This window comes from Diadema antillarum, unplaced genomic scaffold (assembly GCF_040938485.1).
Source record: "Diadema antillarum isolate AM-2024a unplaced genomic scaffold, OU_Dant_1.0 scf00000036, whole genome shotgun sequence".
Classification (NCBI taxonomy): domain Eukaryota; kingdom Metazoa; phylum Echinodermata; class Echinoidea; order Diadematoida; family Diadematidae; genus Diadema; species Diadema antillarum.
This window is the reverse complement of record NW_027270925.1, coordinates 1,722,280-1,743,383: the sequence shown is the minus strand read 5'-3', so window position 1 is coordinate 1,743,383 and position 21,104 is coordinate 1,722,280. Positions and strand designations below refer to the sequence as shown.

The 21,104-nt window shown below is 37.8% G+C and overlaps 1 protein-coding gene across 1 annotated transcript in view; it reads left to right on the top strand.

Moving 5' to 3' along the window:
* Positions 1-396: 396 nt before the first annotated feature.
* Positions 397-21,104, top strand: part of LOC139708155 (uncharacterized) — a 31,086-nt gene continuing 10,378 nt past the window's right edge. The window contains exons 1-5 of the mRNA XM_071620132.1: positions 397-508; positions 2,480-2,728; positions 6,959-7,247; positions 16,321-16,553; positions 20,259-20,377. Of these exons, the coding sequence (XP_071476233.1) occupies positions 2,524-2,728; positions 6,959-7,247; positions 16,321-16,553; positions 20,259-20,377 (846 nt within the window). The 5' untranslated portion in view covers positions 397-508; positions 2,480-2,523. The remainder of the gene's footprint in view (positions 509-2,479; positions 2,729-6,958; positions 7,248-16,320; positions 16,554-20,258; positions 20,378-21,104) is intronic.

The window sequence follows — 21,104 nt, the reverse complement described above, 5'->3', positions numbered from 1 at the left end:
GCCTTTGTCGAGATCGCAAGTCACATGCACCGTTTAACAGATTGGATAGGAACTAAAATTTCCATTCTCTTCACAGCATAATTTCCGTAAACTAGTAATGGCTTTCTATCAGCATTCCTTAGAATTACTAACAGGTTTTATCTGTGTATAGCACCGGCTATTCCAAGAAGTCCTGGCGCCACCCACGCGCTACTGCGGGGTAGTGATTTTACAAACTTGCCATGCAAGAGGAGTGGCGCGTGTGTGGGGTCGGGTAATAACAATAACATAACCATGCTGCGTGGATGTATACTTGTACACACAGCAGAGTACCAGTGTGAAAGCATCAGATACCGGTGTAGTACGTTCCCCAGTGCTGACGTGTGTTGGGAGTACGGCGTTCGATCGCGCTCTCTCGAGTCTCGTAAGCGAAGTCTTGGATGTTGCACTAGTGTTGGTCGTTGTGAGGACGTGCGTCCGACCAACTTCCAATCCATCCCGTCCGACAAGATAATTTTCACTGAAAAAGGTATGTATTTTGCGCCAAATATGTTGATTACGTTTCTTGGTAGTCTGCGTAGTCATTGTGTATTGTGTATAGCAATGCATTGACATGTGTGTTGCGTCAAGAAGGCTAAAAGTCTATGCAAAATCACCGAGGCATGAGATGGTTTGGAAACTGTGTAGTTGCTATACACTGACCCGATCGGTTCGGCGCGAAGCCCAAGAGAATACTAATAACCATGGAGCCTAGTAAACGCACAAAAAGTGATGGCATGTGTTTTCATCTTACACTTGCAGGACGTGTGGTGTGTGGCTGTGGGTGTGTACAGTTAGCATAGTGTAGCGAGGTGAAAAGTCTGCCAGCGAAATTTGACTTGGTTTATATACCGCTTTGATTGTAGAGGAAACTGGAAAAGGATTATAACGGCCTATAAAACTTGGATGCAATTGGTGATTTGAAACAATTTTGTGCCTGCTATCTTTTAATGAAATGTGCACCAAGCTTGATTTGTTTGCTTTAGTTATATTAGAATCGAGTGAAATTTCTATTGACTGCAATTATGCAAAGTGTTTGTACTCATACATTTCAACTGATTTAAAGGGATAGTACAGTATTGGTGGAGATGAGAATTGGACTTTTAAATTTTTGCGAGATACCAAGAAAACACTTATGATATAGTCCAGAACATACCATTTTAAGAGGAATTCAAAGTTTATTTGAAGAAAATTGGGCTTGGAATGACTGAAACATCCAAAAACAAAGTAAAACAAAGAAATCGTAATAAAGTGTGGGTCCCACATTTTATTAGAATTGTCTTTTTTTGATATCTCAGCCATTTCAAAACCAATTTTCATCAAATAAACATTGAATCCCTTATAGAATTGCATTTCATAAGAGGTTTCTCATTATCTCACCAAAAAATGTTAGAAACCTGAAATTAGGTCTCAACCAAAACTATACGATCCCTTTAATGAGATGCACACTATATTATTTAGGCTGCCTATTATTTCACAGATTGCAAAATATATGAACACAGTGAAACTGTTCATAAAACTTGATTTGAATAGGGTATATTCAAGTCTTTTTGAAAGAGAAATGGCCAGTATGCAATAATTGGTATGTTTGCTTGAAACTACCAAGCCACGTATCCAACCACCTGCACTGATTACATTTATGCCCCACAATGTTTATCCAGCACAGAACCTTTAGACCAGCACAGCAATAAAAGCGTGCGCATTCCAATTTACATTTGTAAATGCTGTGTCATAGTGAAAGACACAAGCTACATGGTGGGGTATTGGGCAACTGTATGTACCATTAAATAAATACAGTGTATGAGATATGAGGAAAGAGAAAATGATGCGTGGCTTTGCAATGATTCTGATCACAAACTTAGTGATAAGCAATTTTATTTCTGAAATGTAGTCATTGTTCAATATTCTCACCCCTGAATTGTGAGAACTATATTAGACCTTGTACAGCTTTAAGGATATGATATGTATTGTTTTCTTACTCTCATTCTTCATTTTTAAATTTAAGAGGAGATGTACCAAAGGAAGTCTTTTCATCACACCATGACACTTTGGTTGCATGCATTTAGCCTTCCAAAGCATCCTAAATGGCATCCTTCAGTTTAAATCCAATCAGGGTTGCACTCAGTCACCTACACCAAAGTGGTCAAATATTTTTTCTTCATTCCTCCAGTTCATTATGTCCAGTTGTAGATGTCGGACTTCAAACATATGAGTTTTTCATATGTATGCTTGTATATCAGTATGTGTGTTTGTGTGTGTGTGTGTGTGTGTGTGTGTGTGTGTGTGTGTGTACATGTATATTGATGTTATTGCCTTACTATGACTTGAACATTCTTGAGTTCCAAGCATGCTGATTTTAGTTTAACACATTATAGTCAGTTTTGACGTACATGTAGAAAGTATGATGTAAGTGCAGTTGATTAAGATGTACCATTTCTGTTTCACTCAATCTTGATCACAGTGCTCCTGTTTTGTGTGTGGAATAAGTGAACGAGCAGTCTTACCATGTCAGGAAGCCTGGTGAAACCAGCAGAACTTCAAATTAAGCAAGTGCCGGATGAAAATCCGTACGAACTATCGCCCATTGCCCTGGACGAATTAGACATGAGGATTGAACCCAGGTTCACGCGGTTACCACAGGATCCGCCCCAAGCGCCGGCAAGAACGAGGCCGAGCTTGGCGGAGACAAACGTATCCACAGGCCAGCCGGGTAAGTCTTAGACTTAACCCAGTGAATACCATGAGTAAACTATTTGTGTATTTGTGTACGGCATATGGCATTTTGAAATGATAGCTGTGTGAGGTTAAAATGAACTTAAGTATTATTCTTTTTTTTTTGTCTGCTCCTTAGGACACATATTTTTATATTGGTTATCTTGCTTCATGTTAGTGACTTATGTGTGTGTGTGTTTGTGTTTGTGTCCAAATGATGCGAATATTTTGTTATATTGTACAGAGTGTGCCAGTAAAAAAACAAAAACAAAACAAAAACAAAAGAATATCTTCTCCTGTCTCAGATACTGCTCAAGTAGTGACAAAAAGAGACTTTTTTATCATGAAGAATTCACTGAGTGTAGATGTATTCAGCTCTGGTGTATAACAGAATGTGATGCTGATGCAGACCTGTGAATAATTGTAAACCCATTTAAATTGTGGAAAGGCCATTGGTGTCATCTTTGGCGCCAATAGAGTGCTATTGTATAAACCTTGGTGCACTGTAGACAAAATACCAAACCTTCTTAAAGCACCCTGCCTACACAAAGACCTTTTCTGTGAGATAAAAGAAGTATCTAAAACCAGTTTATAGTCCATGCAAAGGATGGCTGTATACCTGTACACTGGATTATCTGCTCATCACTGCGTGTGTACTGGCTTAACCACAGGTGTCTTGGTCAATAGTCTTTATCATTTAAAGTAAGCGTAACTGTTGGTATTCCTTGGAAAAGAGCAGTTTGCTTGATGTACAGGTAGCCCATTGTACAAACACTGTAAATGGTCAAGCTTACAATGTCAAGGACTATAGTATTTTGAAAACAAAGTACTGAAGATGTTGTCTTGTTTTTCATGTTGCACACATCAGATTCTTCAATCATGCTGTCTAATTTTTAAGTCACACAAACAGAGATCATGGGGAAAATTGTCATAGATCAAGATGGAAATTAGACTGAGTGCAAACAAAGCTTTAGCTACATGTTTTAATTTGTTTAAATCTTACTTTTGTGATACACTGCAACTATCATTATTTACCAAAGTCATACATTGTATAACAAGTTTCATTATCAATTCGATAACCTACTCTGTTTCTATTTTGCATATAGACTGACGTAAACTGTTAAGTGTAGGTGACATCTTTCCATATTTCTAATGAATTTAAAGGAGGGGGTTGTAAATGCACCAATATGTGTTGATGCTTCTTTCGAAATGTTTCGACAGATCATGTTACATGTACATTGTCTGTCTATGGTGTAGGTCAGGTGTCATAGGTCAAAATCCAGTCCCTGACTTTCAAATCCATGGAGTAAAATGTGTTGAATGCATGATATTTTCTGTTAAGATGTTGTGTGTATACCACTGAGCAATTTTATTGAATAAAGTAGCGTTATACATTGCAATTAAGCTGTTTGCTTACACTGCGGTAATGCAATAAACATGATGATACTTCAAATAAATACTAGTGTTGGTTTGTTCAACTTTGGTTTATGGGCTTTCATCTGGTGTATGCAAAGACATTTAGATTAATATCTTTCCAGATTTATTTTTTTACGACAGCCAGAGGGAAGAAACAAACAATGAGGGTACCCATTAGCAGTAATGGGATGGAGAGGCTCTTGTCAAACAGGTTACATTCTTGTCTCCTTTTTTTCCCCTGAGAACCATCACTGTAAAGCAGGGAAATGGGATTGGAAAAGTTACTGTAAGAGTATACAGTATGGAGGGGATGTACTCTTATGAAAGAACATATTGGAAATTACATTACACATTTCTGAAATGCATTTGAGCTCAAGAATATTGGCATGTTCAGGCACTCTTAACCTGTTGAGGACGGTTTGATTTTGCTACAACACTTCACACATTTTCCATCTAGATGCTTTCCCGTGTATACTCACTATAGGATCATCCTCATTGGGTTCAGTGAGTTTATTCATAGACCAGTAATGGCAAACAATCAAACAACGTGCCAAACAGCGGTATAAGTGTCAAAAAACAACCTGTGTGGCTTTATTGAACACCTAACTCAGCCTAAAGTTGTATTGATGCACCATTATGGACATGAGTACAAACTGAACCAGAGTTCCACCATAGATCTCAGTTATGTTGCAGAGACCATATTGATCAGACCTGCAATAATGTGCACCCAGAATTTAGCAAAACTAGATCGAAAAATGACTTTGGAGCATGGTAGGCCAAGGAAACTTGATTTGAGAAATTATGTATTTTGATTGAATTGTAATTCATGTCCATTCTTAGATGGAAAAACATACAAACAAACAAACAAATAAACAAACAAACACGACTTCCTCTTCATGAAATGTTTCCAAGAAAGATTTTCAAATAAATTCTTTGCTGATCTAGAGAAGCAAAGTATGGTAGAAGAATATGCACCTTCATGTGCTTTATTTTGTTTTTGTTTGTTTTTTATTTTTGTCTTGTGCATTGTTGTGGATAAATCTCAGGTTCCTCTTTTGTGCAGAAGTTTGTTGAACAAAGATTTCTGCACTTTTGAAAAATGACAGAGCATGACATTTGATCAGCAAATCCAAACAACCAAATGAAGTCAACAACACTCTCGCAGAACATCTTGTGATAACTTGAAACCAAATCTACAGTAAATGCTTTATAGTGAGTATGTATCCAAACTTCTGTTTCACAGGCAATACTGTAAAACATGATATATTCGCGGCATGAAATTCTCGTAAATTGGAGCCGATAGCCTTTTTCGTGGCATGAAATTTTCGCGAATTGCTACTGGCATTCAATGCATGTAGTGTAGACAAAAGCTTTTGCGTGCATTTTAATTTCGCAAATTTTGGCGCTCGCGAAATTCGCGAAATTAAAATGCACGCGAAAATTCCTCGTTTTACAGTACCATATTGCCTTAGGGAAGTTGAAGGTGATTCAAATGCTAAGATACTAAGAAGATGTCATGTGCAGTTTCACAAACAAGGGACTTTGTGGTGCGCCTCGTGGTTTGCCTGTATCAATTTTGCAGACCTGTGACAATGTATACATTGTAAATGGTTCGGAAATGAATGTATGTTGTGCATGATTGATTTGTCAGGAACTAGGGGTGAGTCACACCATGGACTTAGTAGGTCCATGGTGACAGAGAAGCATGGTAGGAAAACTACTCTTTGTTAATGCACCTGTTCATTTTTTCTTGTGCCAGTTCAAGAGTCAGTATTAAGAGGAAATATTGGTTGAGAAATGAAAATACTGACATCATGTTTAGGACATTGATCCAGAGAGAATTTTCCCTTTTATTTACCTAGTACGTATGTATGTGGTACTCTGAAGATATTGAATTCCTTTGATCCTTTTCTCCAGGAAGATGTGGTAAGAACAATTCAGGTCAAGTGCCAGTTTACAGGATTGTATTTTTTAGGTTGTTATTGTTGTTTTGTAGGTAGGGCTCTGTGTACATGCTTGTACAGATGCCCTGGCCTCCTGAAATATTTCCTGCATTGAAATCAAAATTTGCCGAACTTCAGGAGTTAGCATTTATATTGACATGAAGTTTGTTCTTGTGTTATTATGAGACCTCTCAGATACACAAGGAGTAAAACTGTCCCCCCCCCCCATCATATTATGACAGCAGATATCATTAAAATGTCTACCCCCGCAGGGTTTATAAAACATGACACTTGTAGATCACGTTTTTGCAAACTATTGTGTTGTGTTTGTTTAGGTTGAATGTTCAATGGCATAAAATCCCATCAGCCCTGTCTCTACATGTTCAGCATATGTCCATGATAAACTGTTGTTATTGTGCATGCATGATCTTTAATTTGTGTTGCATTTTGTTTTAGGTGTGGCGGAGGTCCAAGTGATGATGATTGAGTATGGTAGTACAAAAATGTAGTTCACACATTAGGATGCAACCTCTATGCCAAATTTGCACCTTTAATTGTGTGTTGTGATTTTAGGCTGTGAGATTACTACCTCCTAATGCAGCAACTTGAAACAAAAGTTATTTTGACTACCGGAAGGTTTGTCTGAAGCTGGCCCAACATAGCAATGAATGATGCATGCAAACTGAATTCTAAGTAGGGCCTACTAAAGTGCATGTCATTAAACTAGGCTGATGAGACAGTTTCGTACGAGATTCTCCGAGAAAAAACCCACGAAACTAGGTACACTGATGTATGGTAATGAAACTTTGTGGACCGTAGTAGAAAGGCAAGTCATTTTTTTTCTTTTCCTACCGCATTTCCTTTCACAGTCAGCCCAAATTATAAGAATCCACCACCCTATGGGACCAGACCAGCTCACGAGAATGGCCACGGGCACGGACACGGCCACGGACACGGCCACGGACATGGTGGCCAACATTTCTACGAGGAAGTCAATCAGGCGGAGCTCTCCAAGAAGCTAAACAAGGAATTTGAGTATGGGTCCCCGTCCAGTCTTCCACAGTCCCACACAGAGGCTGACCAGGCCATCCTGTTCTCGCAGTCCAGCACGACAAATTCACTGGCCCCACTGACCGACTCGGTGGAAAAGAAACCAAGGTGAGATCCATGAGTACTGCTAATTCCGCAGTTTCAAAACTTTGGTGTTGTCTGTGTTCTGATTGGTTACTTGTATCAATCATGTCTACAATTTTGCATTTGTATCTTGTCATCCTAAGAAAGTTTTACGTGATGCTTGATGCTTGTCAAAAAAACAAACAAACGGGAAAGACAAATATTTTATGAATCAATGAGGTTCAAACCCCAGGAGAAAATATTTGTGAATGTGGATTGCATGAACTCTGCCACAAAGCTGCTGACGGATCTGGGGGTGTTTCATCAAGGTAGTCAGCGCTGACAAGTTGTCAGTCTCTGACAATAACCATAGTAACAGTCAGTGACCAGAGCATCTCAGCCAATCAAAACCATGGATTTTGCTGAAATTGTCAGAGACTGACAACTTGTCAGCGCTGACTAAATTGATGAAACACCCCCCAGAGCTTGTACTTGATGAAAAAAGATAGAGACATGTGACATTGTCACACTTTGATTTCTGCATTGAATGAATCTACAACTATAAATCTGACAGAAACCTATTTCTGTGCATATGAATGGTTTGTTGACATAGGGCATGATACTCATCACCTGATGGTACGATTCCATGTTTTCTCACCCATGGAAGAGTACAGCTGCCATCCATATGGAGTCCTTGAAATACACACTGAGGAATGTGTGTGTGTCTCTGGTGCAAAATGCCTTATATGGGTATACCGGTGGTGGGTTTGGCGGTATTCTCACTGCAAATACAGCAAGTGCATTACAATTTTCAATTGGTGATGTCCCTAACATAGTAGTGGTGGCCCAAGCATGGTCAAGTTTACTGATTTATGGATAAAGCTATCCACTGTCCATCACCTATTTGTCATTTTAATATGTTCTATCAGTTAGTACCTGGTAGTGAATTGACGTATATCCAAGGAGAAATACGTAAATTTTGAGGGTTAAGATTTGCTCTTGTGGTAAAACACACACACACACACACACCCAAAACCAAACAAAAGAGAGAGGAAAAAAAATCCTAAACTCACAAACAAAACAAGCACAATCAAATTCGCATTTAACAGGTAGGCCTAATAACTACTGTATCTACGGAAACACAACTAATGGCCTTTATAGACCTAGCCGCTGTAGACAGATTAGTGATCAATATGATTTTATCGTGCAATATTTGTGATACACACATCACACACACATCTCCTGTAGGACCTACTTTGTACAAACTTATAACATGGTCATTCTATGCATTGAATACCAGTGACAATTCACGAAAATTTCATGCTATGAAAAAGGCCGTCCATTACAATTCGCGAAAAATTTAATGCTATGAAAATAGTTAACAGTAGGCCTACACTGTAAAAAATAATATGTGTAATTAAAAAAAAAATGAATACTGTACAACTGCCCAAGATATGAAGCCAAACCTGTCTTGACAACCTGCCAATAGTAGTCACCTGTTAATAGTGGTTACCTGTCATCTGTGGCCACTACAAACTAGTGGACTAGTGTACCGTATGTGCAAAGCTCACCTACAGGGGTCATCTTCCAGAAAGAGTTTGTCTCCTCCAGGCAATATATCACTGTGTGTAGAGGCTATTAGTTCTAGATAATGAGTTCTGCTGTCTATCATTATTATCACATTAAATCATTACTTGTTTTTATTATTCTTTCTGCCTATATTTCATTTCATACAATAGCCCTTCTTCAAAGAGCACAGCTAATTATAAAATGAGACAAAGTAGCATTTAAGTAAAAAGGATACACACAGCACTTTTTTGCACTAATTTATTTCTGAAATACAAGCAGTGACAGGCCTGTGTAGTGTAGACAAGAACTTTTGCGTGCATTTTGATTTCACAAATCTTGGCTCTCACAAATTCGGGAAATTAAAATGCACATTAACATTTCTGGTTTTACAGTTTTGGCTTCTTTTTTTCTTCAGGGTACCTCTTCCGGGTATCATGTGAATATGGGATTCTGTTTCCTTTACTGACTGACAACTACATTTTGTATATCAACATTATTTGTCTGGGGAAGGAAATCATTTTGTGAATTGTCTTTCTTGCCAAACAGGCATGTGATGATATTGTGTAGCCATGATATTTGTTGGTTTCCAGACAGACCATAAAACTTGGCACCAGTATCATACAAGTTGTTCTTTGTGATGGTGATAACAATGCAGGCATTTCATAGCATTTTGCTGTTGATGTATTGTGAAGAACCATCTGACCTGCTCATATCACCTACCAGCACCATCCAGGAGAGATATCATAATTGAAGTGCAAAGTACAGGTTGTATTTCAGCATCGGTCAATTAGTCTTCCTGCAATTCAAAAGTCTGTTCGGAAATTATTTTGCTCCCTTATATTACATATAGCTCAGAGTAAGGATTAGCCCTAGCCTCTGAGGACTAGTATATATTGAAACTTGAGTGGATTTGTTGTCATTGGTTTCACTGGTACATGGATAGACCAAGTGAATCCAAGCACAAATACTAACAGAAAATGGTCAGTATCAGTACTGTAACAATGATAGTAACAGTAGAGACAATGATATCAGTGCTAGGATACTGCTACAGTTACTTCTGCCTATTGTTTTTTACTACTACCACCAAGACAACAACCAGAAACCACTACATCTGTTGTGTAATAGGGTAATTCCATGAAGTTGGGGCAGTGTCCATGTAGCATCGTGATATTTGAAAAATACATTTCAGCATAACTCAATATTAATTATGCTATACATTTATTGTTTGTAGGCTTTACATTTGCATTGAGGCCACACATTTTCCTGGAAATTTTGTGCCATTCAGACTCAATTTTGATGAAGTTATTAAACAATATGTAACGGTGTCCTTTAGCATCGTGACGTGTCCATGTAGCATCGTGAAATTTTAACATTTGGTCCTAAGAGACAAATTATGGCAATTAGCTTGACCAAAATTTGATGCAATATGCATATTTACTAGATTAGTCAGATAGCTAAATATCTCACATTTCCTGTACACAGTTTTAATTTTAAAAGAAAATTACCAAATGTATCACGATGCTACGCGGTGTCCTTTTTTGTTACATTTGGTGGACACCGTGTAGCATAGTGACACATTGTGTAATTTTCTTGTAAAAGTAAAACTGTGGAAAATAGAGTTAAGATATTTAGCTATCTGACTAATCTAGTAATTATGCATATTATATCAAATTTTGGTCGAGCTAATTGCATTAATTTGTCTTTTAGGACCAGATTTTAACTATCACGATGCTACATGGACACGTCACGATGCTACAGGACACCGTTACATTTTTTTAAATAACTTCATCAAAATTGAGTCTGAATGGCACAAAATTTCCAGGAAAATGTATGGTCTCAATACAAATGTAAAGCCTATAAAGAATATATGTATAGCATAATTAGCATTGAGTTATGCTAAAATGTAACACTTTGTGCCCCAACTTCATGGAATTACCCACTACCACTTCTACTCATGAGAATGATAATGATTTAAATGAAGTACTTTGTACCTAATAGGAAATGCAATGGTATTGACAGCAGGATGCACCACTTCCAATATGTTTTATTTGCAAACATAAATGCATTATATGTTACACATTGTTGTGAGAAACAAAGCATGTTGTCTGGTTTGAAACAAATGAGAAACTCCCACAGTTTGATCAGCTAAATGTCAAGCAGTCGGATGTCAAACCCAAGTGCAGACCTCAGGATGTTTCCTTCCCCTGTGAGCACATCAGTTTCCTCCTCTCTATAGGGCCCATGTGATTATGTGCCTCAAAATGGTGAAGGTTAGCACTGCCTCTGTAAAAGAAAATATATTAGCAGCACTAATTGTGAAACCAGAAATTTCTGCGTGCATGAAACTTTCGCAAATATAACGAGGACCAATGATTCCCAAAAGTAAATTGCACACAAAATGGTTCGTCTGCACAAGCCACTACATGTACATGTAGTATACTAACTTGTATTTTTTTTCTTGGTCAGCAATTCCTAAAAGTTTCTGTAAAAGGCTTTCGGCTCCAATTTGTGACAGTTTCAGGCCACAAATTTTTCTCGTTGTACAGTGTTGGGAAATAGGTCTGCTTGGGAAAAAAGAGAAAAACCATGGTATAAATTGTTCTGCCTTTTTTTTCCTACCAGAGACAGGAAATTCTCTTTTTCTTGATGAACTCTGTATATAATAATGGATTTTGCTGTTATTTTATTTGTACAAATTTTCAGAGACTGCTTACAGGTGACATTAACAACTTGCCAAATTATAGCCTCTTGAAAATAAATGCAATGTACTATAAAACCAGGAAGATTTGCAGCATGAAACTTGCATTCAAAGTATTGTGTATAGACAAAAACTTTAGCGTACATTTTACTTTTGTGAATCTTAGCTCTTCATGAAATTCTTGAAAGTTTCTTGCATGCAAAAATTTCTGGTTTTACAGTACAAGTATCCTGTCTCAAAGATGGGAAATTGATAGCTGTGTTCTTGACAGGGCACACTCTTCTTTCCTCATTCCACTACTGTTCTCATTTGTGAATTTAACCACTCATGAATCCGGAATTGGAAAAGTTCTCAGTTAGTCATTTAGCCATGTCCTCATGTAAACAAAACAGACATCATGTCTACCATGGTATTCTTTTTTTTTTTACTGAAAAAAAAAGGAGTGAGAAAAATTAAACAAGATATCTGTTGATTCTTGCATTTGATAGACACTAACTGTAGTCACACTGGTAAAAGATTGTGGAAGTCTTGGCGATCTTTTGTCATCTGTTCATGCTGGCAGCCAAATTTCCTGATCTTTGGATCAAGAAGTTTGAGTGACTAGTGCTCGTAAACAAGGAAGAAGAAAAAGCGCCCCGAGTGAAAGCTGGTGATTGTGATGTCACAATGCACACCTGTACATGACAATGACCATGCACTTCGAAGGCACCACCCACAAACAGATGGTGGACTGGTCACATCACACACTTCATGAAGTTTCAGTTGCTACATGTAGCATTCACACTGTCCAGAGATCAAGAGGATTGGTGGGGGTTCGGGAAATGTCCCTAGTTTGAGTGGGAAGTTTCACGAGAAGTTTCGCTGGAAATTTGCTGTCACGATGGCAAAAGATATCCAGATATTAAAGATTGCAATCTTAAACTTTGCGATCTTTTGCCAGTTTGACTATGGCTGTTGTGTCACGCAATATGCCATTTAAAAAAAGAATCACAAATATGCTTAACTCAGCAAAATTAAAGCACTTTTAAGGTTGGCACCAGGGTCTTTTTGGCACAAAGTTTAGACGTGTAGGAGGAACATGGACATTGTGTCCCATCAATTGAAATGCTACATCTGTTTACAGCAGATGCACTGGATTAATTTGTTTGTTACTATGGAATAAAGTGGGAGAGATATTCAAGACTGTGCCATTATACTGTAACACCTCATTAGGTACGTCATTGACCACTGTATTTATTATTAGGGGGAAATCGTAGCTAGGGGTTCTCCAGAATATATTATGAGCATACAGTTCATTGGTTGGAGAGGGATGGGTCTCTCAAGTAAGCTGATGCGGTTATCAAGCTGAGCATGGGAATTGACAAAGATTGCTCTTCATTATTTTTAATCCAAGACAACAGAGTTTCTGGTTATGGTCATAGTCTGAAATATATACATTTAGTTCATTCGTTTATATATTCATATCTATCAGTATACACTCTGAATATTGCATGTGTGTATACACGTATGTGTATACAGTGTTTGGTATATGTTTATATGATTCATCTAAAGAGCATAAATAACTGCAAGTGTACTTTTGGTTAGCATCTCAACAACTAGCATCAAATAGATGCATCAGTAGACTACAGAATGCCTTTAGGCCTACTGTGTGAATGCTTGGAGTGGGGAGGGGGTAAGAGACACGAAAACTTAGCCCTATTTTGTCAGCAGCCATATGCAGAACAAATTTGCACCATGAGCCAGGCTCTATAGGGCCACGGGAGTAGAAATCGAATTAGATATAAAGGCCACGAGTGCACTCTAATTGCTTTGAACTTGGCTTGCTAAGATTGAGTGCCAGCTATATGTAGTGTAGCAAGAAATTGAGGAGCCATTCAAAAACTTTCAGAGCTTGCAAAAAGTGGCGATCACAATCATGCAGAATCCATGGCAGCCAATGTGGCAGTTTTATAGGGAACAATTGTTTGTTAGGTAGGATGGCGGGCCCAACTTGAAATCTCAATGATAACGCTATCACATCACCCATTGTAACAGGAATAGTGTACAGATAGGATTTCCTGCCTCCCTGTGGTCAGAGCATGGACCAAAGGCACACACACACACTCACACTCACACAGAGAGTCTATTTTCATTGTTTATTTACTAGTATTTTGAGGCCAAACTTCTCTTATTTCCATACCTCAGTGATCTTACACTCTGATGTAATTTATAGAACAAAGCTTGTGTCCTTGTGGTATTAATTTTCATTGATGAAGGATACTCAAATGCCAGTTGCATGACGTATCATGTGTAAGATGATAAGCTTCCTTTTTTTCTTTCTTTTCATTCCAAATCGTGTAAAAAACATCCTGTTTCAATTGACAATATCCTACACATAATTCCTTTTGTTTTAAAGAGAGAAAAAAAAATGCATTATCACCGTGAAAACAATTATGGTCCATAAATAGTAAAGCATCAGTTAAAAGCACTGCATACTATATAAAAGAATGTTACCTTTACATTATTGTGAGTTTTGCACATTATCATTCGAAGATGTGTTTTTTATTTACTTTCTCTCTGGACTTTTTTCTTGCAAGTTTTTTATTATTCCCGTTATTTCCCGTTATTTTTATCATAAATATTGATTAATTTACTATCATGTATCAGGAAGTCGTACAATAAGAACCATGCAATTCATTTGTTAATGACTGTTGGTGATTTGATGTGTGTGACAGTTCACTGAGAACGACTGTGTGCTGAAAATCTCGGAACCTCTAGGTCCAGTTTTTCACTTTTCATGGGTTAAATGTAGCAGAGGACAGGTGCCAGAATTAGATACCATGTAGGACCCCAATCATTTCCTGATTGTCTTTACCTTATCTTGGTGCTGTACTGTTGAGGGTCATTCGTGCACAATTCTATACGCAAATATCCAGGGATGCACTACAGAATGGGATGATGATGAAGATAGGTATTTATGCATGCACAGCACGCTGAAGGTCACTCTTCACTTCATGCTGCCCACATACGGTCCACTGGCCGTACCCAGAGGGATACCCATTCTCCTGATTGAGTGTGTGTCCCCAATGATCTCCTCATTGGGTGAATGCGATGCCAAGACTCGTACGTGGCGGTGACGAACGCATGACGGCGTTTTGAGTCATCTGGGTTCTCGGTCGCAATCCACATCTCCCGCCTCGAATGGTGTGATGAATCATTTTGTTGAAGGTGTTGACCGGAACAAATTCTCCAGGTCCCCCCTTTCCCTGCCCCCCCCCCCCCCCCCCCCCCCCCCAAAAAAAAAAATCAAATGAATGTTGTCTTACTCATTCTTACTCGGAGCTAGGTGATTCACATTGGTGCTTTACACACTGTATGTGTTCCTTGCAATGTCACAAACATGCATTATTTATATCCACTTCTCAAGATGCCTCCAACAGGTTTTGACATTCATGATATCAGTATGATGATGATGATGATGATAAAGATGGTGATGAAATTGATGTCATCAAATGATGATGATAGTGATGATGATGACAGTGATACTAATGTCAAGGCTTAGACAGTAGGTCTTAATGATTTTAATGATATTTTTCTTAAAGACCGTATATAGTCATAATGATGATTATAATGGCAAGGATGACAGTGGACAGAAAAACAATTGTGACTGCTGCTAGGATTATTGCTGTGACGTACTCATAATGGTCTCAGCAGTAATTAGGAAGGAGCTTATTGGGAGCTAATTTGCAAGGAGCAAATTACCATGGAGCAAATTAATCAAGGAGGGGTTGCAATATAATGCACTTAATGGTAGGGCTCCTAATTTTGGCCGAGAATATTGAAAGTGTATGCCTGGACAGTGGCTGTCATCATTGAATTTGGATGATTTGATCCTTTCCTTGGATTTATACAGGACTCAATACAGCTCTGTGTGTTTGTTTGTTTGTTTGTTTTTTCAGCGGCCCAAAAGCTTAAAGGAGAGTGAAACATGAATATATATGTGAATTGAGGGAATACAGCAACATCAGGTGAACACAACAGCAAAGTTTGAGGAAAATAGGACAATCAGTTCAAAAGTTATCAATTTTTACAGTTCTCGTGCAGCCATTGCTTGATGAGAAAACTACAACACTTTGTGCTATAATGTTTGGAAAACAGAAGAAAGAAAATAGAGAAAATTCAACATTTTTCACTTTTCTGTCATAATCAAAGAGCACTTACCTCTTTAAAAGAGGAGATGGAGTAATATTACTCTTAAAGGGTAATATTACTCTTAAAGGGATGGTATAGTTTTGGGTGAGGTCCAAATAAAAGGTGGGACCCACCTTTTATGAGGATCATTTAATTTGGGATATCTCAACCATTTTAAAACCAATATTCATCAAATCACTTATAAGATATGAAAGATTATACAATTCTAATAGGAATTCTAAGTTCATTTGATGAATATGTCTTTTGAAATGACTGAGATATCCAAAAACAAAGTGGTCCTAATAAAAGGTGAGACCCACCTACCATCCCTTTCATATATGTCAATAACGTGTCAAGGGAAGGTGTACTTTTCATAAGAAATGAAATTTTGTGAAATTCTCTTTATATATTCTGTATATTGTTTTCCATATGTGATATCTATCCTCTTATCCAGCGATGGCTGAATCAAAACTTTAAAAATTCATAACTTTTTTATGGATTGTTCAATTTTCCTCAAACTTCTCCAATGTGTTCTACTGATATTTTTGCATTCACTCAAACCACATGTATATTTGGGTTTCATTCCACTGTAATGGTGTTTTGGCTGACTCCTGCTTGAACACAAAATGTTGATATGGTATGATTTGATATGAAATTTATGATGATTAAATATCTTTGCAGGAAAAAGGTGAACCCATTGTATGACAGTTACAGAGGAGAGGAGACACTAGATAGCACGGGGGCAGATACTAGTATCTATGCGACGACAGATGAAATTAAGAAGCATCGAGGGCCAGCCAGTCACATTGGGTCTATCCTGAAACATCCATGTTTCATCTTTCTTCTCATGGTCTTCGTAGTCGCCCTGGTGGTCGTCTTCGTTCTTCTGATGCAAGGCACGATAACATCCAGAGGTGAGTGATCGCGGCTTTACAACATTGTATGCTCAGTCACTAATAGAGTTTTAGTGCAGGAAAGTTTGTTGGCTCGCAGTATTGTGTGCAGGTGAATGTGCAAAGAATGTTTTAAACTGCAGTGCAATGTGACTTCTGATGAATATAACAGTACTTAGCAACTACCAGATGTATAATATTGCCTCTTTAGTTTTCAAATTCTATGGCTGTGAATATAGTGAATATATTCACAGCCATAGACTATGGAACTGAAAGAGGGGTTGCAAAGTTAACTACCCACATTCACAGCCATAGAATATGGAACTGAAAGAGGGGTTGCAAAGTTAACTACCCACATTCATAGCACTTTAAGTAGTAGGTAAGGTTGTTTTACTTGGACAATAAAAGTACTCTTGTACTGAGGTAGAAAACAAAATATGCCTTTCCTCTCAATATATGTGTTTCTAAATCCTATAGAATTTATGAATATATTTGCTGTTTAGGTGTCTGATATAAAAGAATAGCATATAATTGGCAAAAACATGTCCGACCTTCTTGAAAGTGAAAGTTTTAAAGTGAAAATTTGTGCTGGTGTACAAATCTGTCATTTTGTTATCTCCACTTGATGTAGAGATGAAGGAGAAAGGAGAGCTTAAAGGGTGTGTACAGTTCTGGTTGAGGTGAGGATTTAGCTTTTAACGTCTTGTGAGATATTCAGAAACCACTCTATGAGATGTCAAAGAGCATGCAATTCTAAGGGGTATCAAAAGTTTATTTGATGAAAATCGGTTTTGAAATGGCTGAGATATCCAAAAACAAGGTGAAACAAAGAGATCCTAATAAAAGGCATGGCCTGTCACTTTTTATTATTATCACTTTTTGGGATATCTCAGCCATTTAAAAACCAGTTTCATCAAATAAATGTTGAATCCTTCTTAAAATTACATGCTCTTTCATATTTCATAAGAGGTTTCTCATTATCTCACTTAGGAATGTTATAAACCTGAATCCCCACCTCAACCAGTACTGTACAGTCCCTTTAAGTCCAATTAATGCCAAAGGGTTTTGGCCACTGAAAGTGGTATTACCCATGTATTGTCCTTTGAGAATTGAAACCTATAGTCACATAACCATATAAAGTTAGCATAATAGATGCCCACTTGTCAACTGCTTCCGAACTATTATAACAAGAAAACAAAACAGCATTCTTTCACTTTTACTGCACTTGCAGCGAGTGTCAAATCTGAACAGGGGATTTCTTTCCTTTCTTTCTTTTTTGCAATGTGTTTTGAATACTTTCACTTTTATCAGATATTAACCCATTGAGGACGAGTCCTGAGTATACTCGGGCAGGTGTGCGAAATGCTTGTTGTAGCAAAATCAGTTCGTCCTCAACGGGTTAATGACAATCACTTGGCAAAAGTCATTCAATATGTCAATGATAATTTTTTACTGCAGGGAATGTTCGTATGGTTCAGTTTCATTCTGATATTTTCTTTGGAAATTTCTTATGGAAAGAACCTTCGATATTTGACTTATCTCTGTCATTTGATAGCAGCGTACCTGTGTGTGTGTGTGTGTGTGTGTGTGTGTGTGTGTGTGTGTGTGTGATCATTATTATGATCACAAATGTATATTTTTCGTCATTTCAATTGTAGCAAATGAAAATTGTTTTTTTTTCTATTACTTTGAATGGAACAGAATAAACATCGTTGAAAAAAAAAAAGTGTGTGGGCATATTGCTTGATCGGCACAGAAGCTCTGCAACTCTTTTGTTACGTAGCAAGAAAGCAAACATCTTGCTAGAGTGAGCGCTCATTGTAGTGTTGGGCCATCCACACCCTTGTCATAATAGTGGTGACCCCAAAGGCTTGCAGCAACATGGGCATCTTTACTCAAGCTCTGCTTTTCAGTCCTGCTGCATGGCTGTGCTTAATTGTGTGTGTGGTGGAAGAAAGAACAAGAAAAGCAGATCGAAGTACAGGAGGCACATTGTTGAACATGCTGTTCCTATCTGTGCTACCTGCCCTTTGATCTCGTCATGTCAACAATTTTGAAATTGTGTCGTACTTTGATCAAGCTGTAGTTATGTGCAGTGGGCTGTAAATCCATGAAGCTCGCTCTCTTTATTACCTTCACATGTTCTTGATGGCATGTTGTGCAGGCATTATTTGCCAATACAGCCATAAAAATCAAAACCGAAAAGGAATACTCTGTGTGGTAGAATCAATATCTTCATTGCTGCCCCTAAAAACCTCAGAATGGTTTTATGCCACTTGTGGATACTTGTCTGGTTGCCAGTTTCTCACAGACTTACTCAAATTTATTTCCTTATACTTCAGAAAAGGAAGTCAGTTTAGAAGGAACTGTCAGATAACAAAATGACCCTTCATTCTAGTAAGAGTGCTTTACTGGACATAATTATGGCAGTTGGGGGTATGATTATAAAGCTAAAGGCAATTTTCCAGATCAGAGAATGTTTCTGTCAACCACAGCACCGTATGAATTATTTACATTTACACTAACGTCATTTGCACATCAAATATGATAATGTTCCTTGCACGTCACGTGTTTGCTGGAAAATGACCTTTAATTTGTCTACACCGACACATTGAGAATATTTAATGTGTACTACTTGGTAGGTTAAACATATGATATCTAGTATCATTTATTCTTATCATTTTCTTGTAAAACTTATTTAGTCATGATATACACAGAGCCAAATATTTCCTGCAATGGAAAATGTATTGAATTTCTTTTTATATTTCAAGAAAAGAAGCTTGCTGGTACTAAAGATTTTGGTCCACCTTTGGTTGCACTGGAACTTTTCGTCATTTCATCTGCAGATGACATAAGTGGCAAAGTCGTATCTGACAGATATTTTTATTCCCTCTCCTCTATGTTTGACAAGAAAAATGTTCCATGAATTCTGACTCTCTCATCTTGTAATGCCCATGCTATAAATCTTTGTGTCTGCTTGGGAATGAGAAATTCACATTTTCTGGTGACCTTTTCCCCAAAGAATGATATGTGAGATGCATGTGCTGTCAGTGTCAGATTTCTATCGTGATAATCCTGTCTCTTGTAAAACAGCCATGTAATTCTTTATTGTAACTTACATGGTTGTAGAGTAAATACACTGAATGCCTTTTGTATAGAGAAATGACGACTTATGTGGAAACACTTTGATTTGTCACACATGTCTTGACTTAAAAATAATAAACTTCTGACTGTTTCGCAAGCTTGTCAGAGCTAGAGACGAAGCATTCTACCTTTGTTCAAAAGTTCACAGATATTTAAAATCGGAGGTATGATTTATGATATGCAATGCATCTGGAAGAAGAAAATGTTGCAAAATTGGGAACTTTCTGGAGACATTCTCCCATCTTCAGATGTTATGCAAGACTTTCCATATAAGATGCGGTGGAAAAAAAAGCTTGACTGCTGTTCTCCAGATGTTTTTTCCCTCCAGCTGGGAGTATTGTAAAACGACGAATGTTTGTGTACATTTTAAAGTGAATTTTGCCAATTTTACCAGAGCCTATAAATTTGTGAAATTAAAATGCACATGAAAGTTCTCATCTACACTATATGTATTGAATGCCAGAGGCACTTTGTGACAATTTCATGCCATGGAAAAGGCCATTGGCTCCAAATTGGAAAAATATCAAGTCTTACAGTATTGTGTATGACCTCTTTATGCTCTTTTCTCAACATATATCACAGGTCTGTCTGCAGGTCTGACAGGCCCAGCCCCAAACAGTACCACCGTGGAGGAGGAGATGGCTCTACTGAGGAGGCAGGTCTCCGATCAGGCCGAGCTGATCAGTACTTTAACGGAAAAGGTCAGCCCCTTTGCATACCTGATGAGATTTTCAGCTTAGTGAGAGAATCAAGGCTCTCTGCCCGCTCTCGTGAGACAAGCTCACCTTTATGATTCCAGAATTAAAGAAACCTTTGAGCTGGGAATCACACACTGTACCCAGCAATATAATGCATGTGCTTCTAAGTCTCATAGAAATGTTGTCACAGATTTCATAGGCTCTGCTTAGTTATTAGGCCTCAACTTCTCTTTTTTATGGTAACTCAGCCAGACAGTGTCAATGCTATCAATTTTTTTGGAAATTTTGTGGTCATGAAATGATAAGATATCTCAAACACTATGTGAATAGGTGTGGATGTGGTATACGGTTGGACTGTTGCCCAAGTGGTGGTAATTTGGGTTTTATGGTTGGTCAGACACTTGACTCTCAATACACTGTATGGTAGTCTCGTGGGAAATATGTAGCCACTGTGTAATATTATGTAATGTGTTATACCACTGCAGTGTATATATGTGGTGCGTAAATGTGATAACAGTTTAAGCTAGCTAGACTAACCCACCACACAAAATACAATATGCATTCCTTTTGTGTCATGATTATTGTTTGGTGGAACACGATAAGGTCACTTATTATTTATTGTCCAGAATAAAGTATCCCTCGAGCGTTACTATGATATGTAGAATTGTAGTGAAATTAATGTATTTTTTTTTAATGTGTGGAACACAAATTGTGGGAGTGGCCCATAGTG